General features: G+C 39.1%; 1 protein-coding gene and 1 pseudogene across 2 annotated transcripts; both read right to left on the bottom strand.

Annotated features, from left to right (window-relative positions):
* Window positions 1–1,212: 1,212 nt before the first annotated feature.
* On the bottom strand, window positions 1,213–6,093 carry LOC308401472 (dehydrogenase/reductase SDR family member 11-like). The gene is made up of 7 exons (XM_080889689.1): window positions 5,947–6,093; window positions 3,543–3,752; window positions 3,127–3,221; window positions 1,825–1,954; window positions 1,633–1,725; window positions 1,481–1,546; window positions 1,213–1,400 (listed from the first exon to the last, which is right to left on the bottom strand). Exons 1-7 carry the CDS (start codon window positions 6,076–6,078, stop codon window positions 1,362–1,364), a joined length of 765 nt encoding a protein of 254 aa, XP_080745815.1. The 5' UTR covers window positions 6,079–6,093; the 3' UTR covers window positions 1,213–1,361.
* Window positions 6,094–7,392: 1,299 nt separating this feature from the next.
* LOC308401064 (glutathione S-transferase omega-1-like) lies at window positions 7,393–13,044 on the bottom strand (annotated as a pseudogene). The gene is made up of 8 exons (XR_013974819.1): window positions 12,971–13,044; window positions 11,279–11,481; window positions 9,633–9,668; window positions 8,751–8,859; window positions 8,433–8,650; window positions 8,248–8,349; window positions 7,948–8,054; window positions 7,393–7,693 (listed from the first exon to the last, which is right to left on the bottom strand). The product of XR_013974819.1 is annotated as a glutathione S-transferase omega-1-like (transcript).
* Window positions 13,045–13,124: the final 80 nt, after the last annotated feature.

Genomic DNA, 13,124 nt, shown 5'->3' with positions numbered 1-13,124 from the left:
GACAGTATTGTTTGATGATGGAATGGACTGTATCGTCTTTTTTGCCTTTTCCCCCAACATTGTCCCTACCATATCTAAAGCAGCAGGGAGAATGAGGTCCTCCACAATAGTGTGGGGTTTGTTGTTTTTAGCCACTCTGTAACTGACCATGTAAGATGCTTGTAGTCTGTTTTTATTCATAAGATCTGGCACCTGAATGCAGGTTTTACTTGTTGAAAGTGATTTTAGCTGTCGCTCAAAATATTCCCTTGGTTTATTTTTCAAATGGGGATGATTTGTCTCTAAATGTCTGCGCAAAAGTGAAGGTTTCATTGAGTTCTGAGACAATACTTTTGCACAAATAACACACTGTGGCCGGGAAAATCCACCAATATTTATACACGTAAACCCCAGCGAAATATAATTGTCATCATATTTGCGCTTCTTTGATGAGGTTGTGTTACAGTCCGAGCTGTCATGCTTTCTCCCACTTTGACGCTCCGCATCAGACACTTCATCACTTTCCACATGGCTGGCTCCAGCTATGCTAGCCACTTGGCTAGTAACCACAGATACATCCCTGCTAGCATCCAAATCTGACGAACACATTGTTGTTGAACAATCACCTGTGCGGTCACTGGAAAATGCATCTTCAGACATGAGCTTATTGGTTGTTGTGGCCGGTGTCTCTGTGGTAGGGCCTTTTTTTCTTGTTAACCACTTGTCCATTTTCGCGCTGCACTGAATGCTTGGAGGCAACTTCAACTGTTAGGTGTCAGTCATTTGGGTCATTTGGGCAAATCACGCCCATGTATTTTGTCAGAGCTATTTTTTTGCTGAACACCAGAGGGTGGTATATAGTCATGTATTTAACAGTCAAATAAAACTTCATTAGCGCAAATTTCGGCTTTTAAAATTTTTGATCCCCACTCCAACCCCAACCCACGCGTACCACCTACAGCCACTTGCGTACCCCCGAGGGTACGCGTACGGTAGTTTGGGAACTACTGTTCTAGCAATAAATATTAACCTGCACCTTTTATGACCCCTAGTGGTCAAAACACAAAGGGGTGGAATCAAGTGTTTCTGAATTCGAGTGTCCCATTACCATCGCTATCCACAGCCTGATACTGTCGCACTGTGAGTTTCTATTTTTATACTTTGTATAAAATTGTATGTTTTCCACCATGCACTGCTCTTTAAATGAGATTTCCTTCAGGAAAATAAGCCAGCCAGTTTTCTCTCATTTTATTTTATATATTAGTAGAAAATTTCAGTACAAACATCAACAACAAAACTGTTTTGTGAACAGATCATAAATCATCATTCCCATAAATGTAGTGAAGAAGTGCATAATTTCAGGGAGGTCATGTGGTTCAACTCTAAACCTGCTCCGTACCTTGCATCCGAACATCTCCGATCTGAAGGGAGAACAGTGTTTTAATATAAAATGATATTTATACAGAAAAAGAGTAAGGCATAAAAATAAGAGAAAAATCACCTGAACATGAGGAGGGGCACTGAGCACGTACGTAACAGCATTGGCAACATCTGTTACTTCCAGAGACTGTCAGAGAAGTGAAACGTGATTAATGACTTATTATTTGAGTTACCACATCAACAGTACATCAGGTGTAGGAATAATTATTTTACCTTGTATGCAGAGTATGCACCAGCTGCTTTATTAGGATTGTTTTTGTAGAACCGTGACAAAAATTCTGTCTCCACCAAACCAGGAGAAATACACTGCAAAAAAGAGTGGATACTGTGTGTGAGGGTCTCATCACAGTAATGCTAGTTTTAAAGTGACTTTTGGAGCTGCCTACAGTGTTTTTAAAGCCTTACTGTGGCTCGGATATGGCTGTTTTCTGCACGCAGCGCCTGCCGCAGGCCCTCTGTCAGGGCGGTTACAGCATACTTTGTGGCGGTGTAGAAATGTAGATCAGGATTGGTAATTACACGATGTCCGCACATGCTGCAACAGATTTATGGTAAATGGTAAATGGCCTGCATTTGTATAGTGCTTTTCTAGTCCTTAAGGACCCCAAAGCGCTTTACACTAGTCATTCACACACTAGCGATAGCAAGCTACATTGTAGCCACAGCTGCCCTGGGGCACACTGACAGAGGCGAGGCTGCCGGACACAGGCGCCACCGGGCCCTCTGACCACCACCAGTGGGTTAGTATGTTGCCCAAGGATATTTGGCATGCAGCCAGGAGGCAGCCTGGGATCGAACCACCGACCTTCTGATTAGTGGCTGACCTGCTCTGCCACCTGAGCTATAAACAGTTAACCAAATGAGCATTAAACAGCATGCATTAATGTGCAAGTAAAGTAAACTCTTTTGAAGTCATGTCTCAATGATGTAAGAAACACGAGGCCTACAAAGCTGTTTTGTTGATAGTTAACTGGAAATATTCAGGTTCTGGATTGCTGATTGGCCACCATAAAATACTGCATGGGATTTCTGCTTATTAATTATGAAGACTAAAAAAACCAGTTATAGTGTAATACTAATATGCTGATAAAATCCTGAGCTGCAGACCTTTATTACTGCATGAGTGACACTTGTTATTAGACTAAAGAGTCTATAATAAGTGGAATTAGATATCTGCATTGATTCTGTTCCTGGCTCTGCTTTTAAAATCAAGGCTGCACTGGGAGATTCTGGGACAGTTAAGAAGTAAATCCATTCCTTCATCTATTTCCTACTGCTTATCCAGGGCCAGGTTGCAAAGCAGCAATCTGAGCAGAGATGCCCAGACCCCACTCTCCTTCCACTGTCTGGCTCTTTCCTCAGTTGGAGTCAGCAGCACTGCTGCAGAACCTGAGCTGTAGGTTGTGGTGAGCCCGACTAGACTGAGTCAGTATGTTTTAATCTTGTTCACTAGCCCCATCTGAGAATTTTGGCAAAAAATTCTCAGTTTTGGCAAACGAGGATCAGACCGCCAGGGTCTCTGCCCCTGACCAGAATTGACTAACTATGGCCTCTGCTGTTGATGTAGCTCTTTTGGGCCCCCATAAGCTAAGGCCCAGCCACCTGGTAGTTTCCCTCTTGTAAAATGTGACTTTGTTGTAAGTGAAAACATAATAATTTTAATAATAATAATGATACAGGTTGATATCACCAATAAAAATATCGAACCCGTTTATGTTTACGATGTGTCCATCATCCACATTTCTCTCTTTCATCGACTGATACGCTTCGCGTGTGCAGATACTGAGAGCAAGAACATTTACCTGCAAGAAAAAAAAACAGAAAACAAAATATCAGGAATCAGCACATTCTGGTTGATGCACTTGGTTGTTGCTTCTTGCACACAGTGGGTGAAAAACGGTTATAAGCAGCTTCAAAAACTATTAATGAGTCAGTTTAAGAGCTGTAGTCACTGAGAGGTTAATGCACACTGATCAGCTACAATATTAAAACCAGTGACAGATGATGACATGTTTCACTTTTTTACAGTTCAAAGTTCTGCTGGGACATTATTCCTGTGAATGTTACTTTTGATAAAACGCTACAACAAATATTATATTTCTACAATAACTCTGAGCTCTTACATCCATCATGTTCTTCCAGCCACTGGTTTTGCCGTTTAGCAACAATTCTGGATGAGCCAAGCCAGCATTGTTGATGCAGACGTCCACGCCTTTGTGCTGCTCTTTGATTGCTGCAAACATGGCCAGAATCTCCTCTTCTTTGGTCAAGTCACACTTGAAAGGCACCAAAACACCAGGGTAGCCGGCACTCTGACAGTCTGCTGCCAGTTTCTGAAACCAAAAAGAAAAATTGACACACTTCAGAATCCACTTTGTGTTTTTAAGGTTTATGAATCTACTATTCAAATATACTAAGTTACTGTAAATTCACTGATTTGACTTTCCAGTTTGCATATCATCCACAAACAGTTGCCTGTGTTTGGATGTTCTGCCCATTTTTGAGTTTTGCTTCTTTCATGGATCTACTAATGATTTTGTAACAGCAGGCACATGATGATGCCTGCAAAAGCATTTTGTCTGGTTTTGTCTTGAGGTGTGTTTCAAACAGTTCATGCATTTTATCAAGGAAATTAAAAAAAAAAACCCACTTTACTAATTCAAGCTCTTAATTTATTCTTGGGAGATGTCACTGTAGCTCAGGGCTGGACTGGGACAAAAAAAGATGGTCCTGGCATTTTTGGTCCAGGCAGCCCGCCATGATCCACTCAGAAAATAAATAAATAAATGAATAAATAAATGTATATATCCTGCCTACACATATTATATATATATTCCCTTTTGTTTGATTGTTGATATTGAAACAATAGAACAGAATAGATTTGTAGATGTCACATCAATGTAGTGGCGGCCAGCCACCCTGTTTAGCCATGTTTAAAGTGGTATGAATCCTGTAAAATGCTACCATTCATATCATTATGCTCTGTTTAGAATGTCCACTGACATTTTCAGTACCTTACTAGAAAGCATCCATCAAATACATGAAAAACTACTTTGTGTGAAAAATAACTTTTGTTTTCCCACTAACTTCACTTTCTGCCCCCTCATTCTTCCTCTTCTTCTGCAACCTCCTTGTTCTCTCTCTCCATCCTCCTCACTCATCTAGAAATTAGAAAATGACAAAAATCTAATCTTTAAATAATTATTATAAGAGCAACAGGGGGATCCACGATAACAGGACAACACACTGAGTAGACGTGTGGGTAAAACAGAAGCTACAGCTTTATAATTTTTGATGAATTTAATCGCTACAGCCATTAAAAGACTGATCCATAAGAATTTATAGCAATATTTAAACTGAATGCAGGCTGTTGCTAGATGCTGACAGGTTACATCATTTTGACCTGCTGTCACCTGGAGCTGGAGCTGTACTGTACACAAACACTGAAGCCCAATTTGACCAGAATAGGAACAGAAATATTTAACAAACAAAAATAATAATAAGTACACCAGCTTCTTAACTTGTGATATCCCAGCAGACTAGTGGATCGGAAGGGTAAAATTAGCTAATAATCTCTAGTGATTTATATACAGTCTGAACTTTTACTCTATTTCAGTTGAAGTGTGTTTTAAATCTGCATCACTGATTTGTGCCATGAAACTATTTCTTTATCGTCTTTCTGGCAGCAACTAAAGTCTGTAACAGAGAGACTGTAACATCATGAGAGAACAACACTGGACATAAAATTTGTTTCCATTTTATCCTGTTCTGTCCTCAATAGAAAAGTTATGATAATATAACATTTGAAGATAATACTACTATTATTATAGTTATTTTTAGGGGTAATCTGATAAAACTTCACACCCCAAAAAGGGTCTTATCTCGCCCCTGTTGTTTTCTCTCAGCTTTTCAGCTCCAACTTTTCGACACTTATTTCACCCTTACCTTTTTCTACAAGCGAGCAAGGAAATTTTATTGGGCAATCCAGTGTCAGTAATTAAAATGAGCCAATGGGTTGCTGTCAGTGCTTGTACGCCGGTGCGCAGCGGCCCTTCTGGCCGGTCCATCTCTCCAAAAGTGTGTCGGCCAACCGGGAAAATGCCAGGTGTGTCAGATTACAAGTCCAGCCCTGCTATAGCTGCACTTTGTTAAGATTGTTGATTGTGGCTAATCTTTGACAACAGCATTATGTTTCAAAGTTCAACAACCAACAGTGCATATCATCTACATACAGTATGCTGACGGATTGTGTGCCAACTTAAAGAATCATTAACCACAGAGTTGTAAATTTCAAGAAAACAAAGGGCACAAAAGAGGATTTTCACCGTTATGTTTTAAATTTTAATATTCTGGCTTTTGCTAGCTTCTTATAAAAACTCTGTAGATGTAAATCAAAAGTAGTTTAACTACAAACAAAAAACAACAACGAAGAATAGCGTTATCCCCTGCATAATAGTAACTTTAACAACCAAAATGTATTTATCTTTACATTAAATGCAGAAATTAAGTTTTCCCTTTATAGCATACCAGAATCTTTTCGACGTCCCTGGCGCAGCCCATCACTTTCATACCGAGTCGGACCAGCTCTACCGCTACAGCCGCCCCAATCCCGACCGAGGCTCCGGTCACCAGAGCCACTCTGCCCCGCCAGCGCTCCATCACAGTCCAGACAACGATAACCTGCTACACCCACGAAAGCCCCACAATTATAAAGATAGGGATGCTGAGTCTACAGCAGAGAGACCCCAGAGCTCTCATGGACCTGTCACAAAAGCGTGAGCTGTGAACCCTGTGAACATGACTATGAACGCCCAGAGCGCTTAAAAACAGTCGTCTCTGTGCTGCGTTCGTGACATCAGCAAACTGTAGGAAAACATTTAAAATGGTTTTTTTGTTGCTTCTCTTGAAAATTATACTACAATCTATTTACTCATATCCATCAAATGAAAACTAATTTAATCTCAATTGACCTATCTAGAACTGTAAAAGACCAACAAGACCATAAGAGCCTTCATCAAGAATTTAATGGGGAAGTGGCGAACAATGCTACAGGCCAACCTCAAGCCAAATACACAAATCTCCATCAAGTGCTGCTCGGCATAGGCCTGAACCCCCTTCAGCAAAATCATTAACAAGACTCGCTACAGATAACGTCTGAAGCAAAGGAGCAAATGTCAGCAACTTCCTCTACATGGATGACATCAAGCTTTATGTCAGGAGTGAATGAGACACCGATTCACTGATCCACACTACTAGGATCTACAGCTATGACAACATAGCCGAGATCGAAATACACTAAGTGATAGATGCAGGCCTGGTCTATCAAAATGTTCTTTTCTTTTTTAATCAGGTTCGTACAGCTGTTGTTGGGCTAGAACATCTTAGTTGCAATGTAGAAATGAAGTTACCTTTTAGCTATTAGCTTGTTATTATCAAATTGCTTTAACCATGAGCCATTTATTTTTCCCTGAGTCTCTTCCTCTCTCTACCTTTTTCGTTAACTACAACTTCCTCTGTTTCTTCCTCACTCTCTTGTTGGGACTGCTGGTCCTCTCTCCATGGCTAATGCTGTGCCTCTATTCTGAGCGCACATAAATAATTTTTGCAAATGTTGCATTTTAAGGAGACAATTATTTTGAGCAAACAAAATTCATTTCAGTGTTTGCTATTATACATATACACACACAATAACTGCCATTCTCGCTCAGTTGTTGGCATTTGCTCTTGCTCAGATCTCTGCTCTGTGTGCTCTCAGTATGTCGCTTCTGCTGTCAACATCTCTGCTCCCTGCACACTCAACTTCTGCTCTTCTTCTGTGGTGGTCCATCAGTGTCTAATTGCTAAATAGATTAATTGAATTATGTAAAGCAATAAATCATATTAAATTCCTTTTAACGATCACTCCTTATTTAACTGTTTTTATACATCTTAGAGCACAAATAGGAAACTCAGAATGAGGCCAGTCATTTCATGGACAATTTTTATTTGAAAATCACTCCCATTCACTTTTTAGACTCTTTAACTCTTTACACATGTCACATCAGAATTTTGAAAACAGACCTGATTTGTTTGACACAGTAATATATAAAGACAGCTATATTTTTGTTCAGTCAGCACAAACTTCTACAGGCCATAGTCATAGTCTGGTTTTCCATCAACGAAGGACTTGAAGAAGGCCTTGTGGGCATCTACGCTGTGTATTGTGGCTTTGACAGCTGGATCTTCCAGCATGCGCTCTGTCCACATCTTCATCTCAGGTGTGCCATCCAGACAGCTAGGAGACAAAAGTAAATTACAGCATGTGAACCCACATTTGTTTGCAAAACATCCAGCAGACAGGAAATAAATATAAGATATTCAGTAGATGCTACAAAGGAAGAAATGCTCAAATTAGATATTAAACTGTTACTTTAGTTGTGTTACAGTTTTGCAGATTGGGCACTGTTATTTCTTCATTTGAAAGGAAGAAAAATAAGTCCACATGGAAGAGGTAAACCTTTATGGAACAACAAGATCTGGAAAACCTACTGTTGCAGCTCAAAGACCTCCAGTCTCTCAAACCACGGCCACATCATGTAGTCAAACATTGTTATGGAATCACCACCAAAAAACTTGATCTTCTTGTTAACGAGGTCCTAGAAATTGAATATTACTTTCATTAGAGTTGCATTTAATACTCTAAAATAACCAAGTATAGATAATCTTAATAATCCTTTGATTAGTGATTATGATTGGCAAACAAAGTTGCAAGCACACTCATTCACACACAGTCTTTCAAATTATATGTTTATGTGTAAAGAAACTAGAAGCATCAATTGTGTCACCTACCTCGTTCAATTTGGAAAGCTTTTCTTTCAGTTCAGCTTCCAGTCCTGAGACATCCTGACCATTCTTTCTCCCTGATGAGATCCTGTAAAAATATCCTATCCTCTAAAACACTGACATTAAACTGATTATTTGGTGATTAAAAAACAAAATATAAAGATTTATGTGCAAGTTTCCATGTGACCTACTTTGGAAAAATACTCCAGCATCATTCTTTGCTTTAGCAAAAGGAGAAGAAGGAAGCAGCTGCTTTTCAGGGTAACCTTCATCCAACTATTCACAGGTGATCGGTGACTCATATATCAACTCACCAGCAGGTGTCTCTAGTGTCAGGACAATCCCAAATGGATTCTTTATAAGGTACCACTCAGGCTTGTCTGCCAGATGGACATTTATGATTTCATGCCTGAAACACAAAAACAGGTTGCACATACGTGTTTAAGTAAAGGTTAGGATTGTCATGACTTTCCATTCGTAAAGTAAAGCAGAATAAAAAGTAGCCTTACTTGATTCCTTTGGCTTTCAGCACTAATCTGGCCCTCTGGGCAAAAAGGCAGAACCTCATGCTGTAAACTTTGATGTACCCTTTAGGGACTGGGCCAGGTGCAGCACTACCTGAGGGAAACAAAAAACCTTCATCCATAAGAAAAAACAGCTTGGAGAAGAAGTTAACTTGTGTTTTCAGGCCAGTAATGCAACATTTTAAAATGCTGAATTGTTTTAATGTATCCATTGTGCTTTCCCATTAGGAAAGCACAAAATTCACACAATGTACAATAAATTAAAGGAATTTTATAGTTGTCAGTTTGGAACATGTTGTGCTTCCACAAGGGCAAAGTGAATTTTATATTTGTTATTAGCAGGTGGGCCCCATGTTTATAGTTAAATGTAAGGATTTTAAATCATTACAATACATTCCTATTTTAATTTTACACAACATCCCAAGATTTTTGGAAACGAACTGTGTATAAAAATGTGAAAAGAGCACCTTCATTAACATTACAAATACCTCCATGGTAATATTTATATACTGTATATATAATGTAGACTTTAAATGGATGTTGTATATTTACATATTTGTACCCTTTCTTTAGCAGGAAGAAGTAATTTTCTGACATCTGTGTGTTTTTAGAGAAGCCACAGTGTGTCCCTATTTGTTCTGACTTTTTTTTAAAGTCGTTTTCAGTCGCATGCTTTTAATCGTCACGAATAATATCAATATTGACCTAATTAAAATGCATGGCTTTGTAAAACTGCAACTACACCCTCACCACAAGCTAGGTAAGGGAACACGACAGAACTCAGGGAGCAGAACGGTTCAGGGAACGGAACAGCGCTTACTGCATTTCAGAGGCTTCACTTAACGCAGTAATATCTTAAAGTCTTACCTTTAGCGAGATGCTTTTCAGCAGACGCGTTGGCACCTGAAGTAATGAATGAGACAAAAAGAAGACGGGCTGTGAAGACTGAGCTCAGATTTTCACGAGTGAATAGTGCGGCTGAAGTTCTGAATTTATACACCGCGATGTGCGTGTATGAGAAGTCTGTGTTGTTCTTAGAAAGAGGACTCTTTTTCCCAGAAAGCTAAACAAGCCACACGTATTTTCTCTTTTTCTGATTGTGTAGGTTATTATCATGAACTTTAACATTTGAAATCCTACATTAGACCTGTAGAGAAATGAGGTGTGTCAGTCTGAAAATTGACCTTGATGTGTATTTTCTGGAACATTAATGAAAGATTTTGAGTTCGTGCACATTGTGGCTTCACAATGTGCACGAACTCAAAATCGTGCTTAAAATAGCACTTTAAACTTAAAATAACCACAGAAATTAGAGTTTAGTGTTTTAAAGTCATTATTAAAAACATGAGTCAACATTACTGAAGTGACACTTTAACGATGCTTCATATCACCGTGTTTATGATGATAAAACATGTTCTCTCATTAGTAGTTGTCTGCGCTGTCACTTGTCATGAAAATGTCCTGAGCCAGGGTTCCTCTTCAATTACCATTGATCATTAATAGGACGCACAAAAGATTTGTTGCATTATCCCCATAAACAACACACTTTTATAGAAATTATTGTGACACAAATATTTAGATTCTTGCTTCACAATGTGCACGAACTCAAAATCTTTAGTTTCATATTCATAAAGTATCGCAAAGAATACATTTATACCATTGTATGAGCTACACTTCTTGTAAAAAAAAAAAAAAACAAACTGATTGGTAATGCGTTTGAGAAAAAGCTCCTGCTGTGACATTCCTTCTGTGAGGGGACACACACACACACACACACACACACACACACACACACACACACACACACACACACACACACACACACACACACACACACACACACACACACACACACAGAGAGAGAGAGGGGGGGGAGATCATTAATACCAAGGATTGGAGCCGTTTTTGGATTTTCACTTGTTGTTGGCTTTAATATAAACAGTCACATAAAATTCATTCCAGTTTTTTTGCCTTTGCTTCAATTAAGATGTTTCTTTAAATCTACAACAGCTTCCTTTTCAAAGAAGTTTACTGACATAGTAAGGAAGTAGCTAGGGACCTCAGTAAGTATGAGCAACAATAGCTTAGGGACAGTTTCTACAATAAAGAGGATTTCATCATCTGCTGTTCGTCAAAAGGTGCCGTATTAAAAACAATTCAGCAGACCCTCAGAGTGCGGATACAAACTGTTTTCAGCTGTAGAGGTAGAGGTACGCTTCATGTACTTATCAACATACAGTTTAGCGGAGTGGATTAGAGTGCATTGGTGCTTGGGCCTCTTTTATTTAGCACTGTTATACCATTGTGAATTTAGCTATATGAATATGCTCAAGAGTCTATCATATGTTTGACATGCAACTAAAAATTCGAAAATATATATTTTTTAAATCAGTAACTTTGCAAATTTAGAGGAATTGTTTTCGGACAACATATGTATCACATTTTAAACAGGGTTTGAATAATCAGCACCGACATACAGACATTTATGCCCTGGGTATAACAGACATGCTTACCTTGTGAAAGGCCCTCGGATTTCTTGGAGCAGAGAAACACTCTGTATTGTTGCTTTTCTCTATTGTATAAGCAGCGCCCGACTGTCAGAAACGCTCTGTGCGGGTAGCAAAGTCGGCTCCAACGCACATTCAGGTGAAAAAATAAAAAGTTAAAACGATATACCTTGCGGCAGTTGTGAAGTGCTGAGGAAAATACTGTGTGTCTGATGGGGTGTTTTTATATAGGTGGGGCTACTTTCAGTTGACCTCTGAGATGTAGAGATAAACGAGCACGATGTAAGGAAGAAAGGTGGAAAGCCTTTGGAGACTCTGTTGGACAAGGTTTCTGTTGGCCTCTGACATGATAAGATAAGATAATGGAAGTAACTGTTTGTTTGTAATTAAAAAATGTGGAATGTATGGAACTACAGTTGAGATGGGTGCTGGGATGCTCTTGATAAGGGAGCCTCTTTTGTTGCTTCATACCTTTTTACAGACTGTTGGGAGCCTAACTGCACCCCCTCTGTCTAACTGTTACAGAGTGTGACTAGGTGTGAATATGTGTTTTTTAGAAGTATCACAGTTTATTTCTAAAAGAATACATGTTGTTTGTGGTGCTCTATTTAAAACTATTGGCCTGTGAAACTTTTAGAAAAGTGAAATGCCCCTAAAATAGTTAAATCATCTATGTGTAATCATCGAGTCTAACTGTTGCAGACTAGTAGATAATTATAAGACTAGTTGCATTAAAGCCACATTGGGGTTGATACAGCGCTAGTGTGAATATGTACGTTTAGAAGTATCACAGTTTATTTCTAAAGGGATACATGTTGTTTGTGGTGGTCTATTTAAAAACTATTAGCCTGTGAAACTATTAGAAAAGTGAAATCTTCCTAAACTAGCTAAATTAAATGCTGTGTGGGAATACACGGTTTTTAGAAGTATCACTGTTATTTGCGGCCCTCTGTTTGAAAACTATTTGCTCCTAAATAGCACTGAAGAAAATGCAAAAGTCTCCTAACTAGTTAAAATACCCCTAAAGTAGTTAAATTAAATCATCTATGTCTAAATAACAGAACTCTGAGACCTATACAATCCTTTAAAAAGAGTTTAATTAAAACACATAATGGTTTCATTAAATATTACTATTAAACACATGTAAACTCATATGACCCCAGGACCCACATGCACGTGCAAAAAGTCCGATCTCGCGCACACGCACATGGACGCGGAGGGGGATAGGGGAGGGGGGAAATGCCCGCGGGGGTGGGGGGAGAGGGGGGTGTGGGGGTGTGGGGGGCAAAAAAAGTATAGGTATATTACTACTAGTGTACATTCTTTTTTGTGATGCATGTGTGGGAATCACCTGCTGGATGAATTCTCTGAACTTCGGGCTGAAGTGTGTTTGTGTAGGCTAAAATAACAATCTTAGAAATAATTCCTTGACTAATCTATTACAAAACACATATTGCATACATGACCCTGCTTTCTACAAAGTATTTATTACCTTATTTCTTATGAATTTGCAGTAAAGAGAAACCACATTGTCCACTGTGACAGGCTGTGCTCTTCTGATTCAGTCATATAAAGATCATTATTGTAATAGACAATACTCATGTCAACAGTGACTCAGCTGGTCTACATTTACATTTAAACCATCAGGACAGATTATGTAATGCTCATAATGACTTTGCAAATACATCACTCCCTTACTTGACATGCAGATGGGAGGAGCCAGGGATCCGATCAGCAGGTGACCTGCTCCGATCCCTGGCTCCTCCAGTCATCCAAGTATCCTTGGGCAAGATACTAAGTCCCCAAATTGCTCTCCGATGCTTCCATCAGAGTATGAATGTGTCTGAATGTA

This window comes from Rhamphochromis sp. 'chilingali' (assembly GCF_963969265.1).
Source record: "Rhamphochromis sp. 'chilingali' genome assembly, chromosome: 8".
NCBI classification, from domain to species: Eukaryota; Metazoa; Chordata; class Actinopteri; order Cichliformes; family Cichlidae; genus Rhamphochromis; species Rhamphochromis sp. 'chilingali'.
Note: the sequence above shows the minus strand (reverse complement) of the source record. Positions and strands in the feature narration are given on the sequence as shown.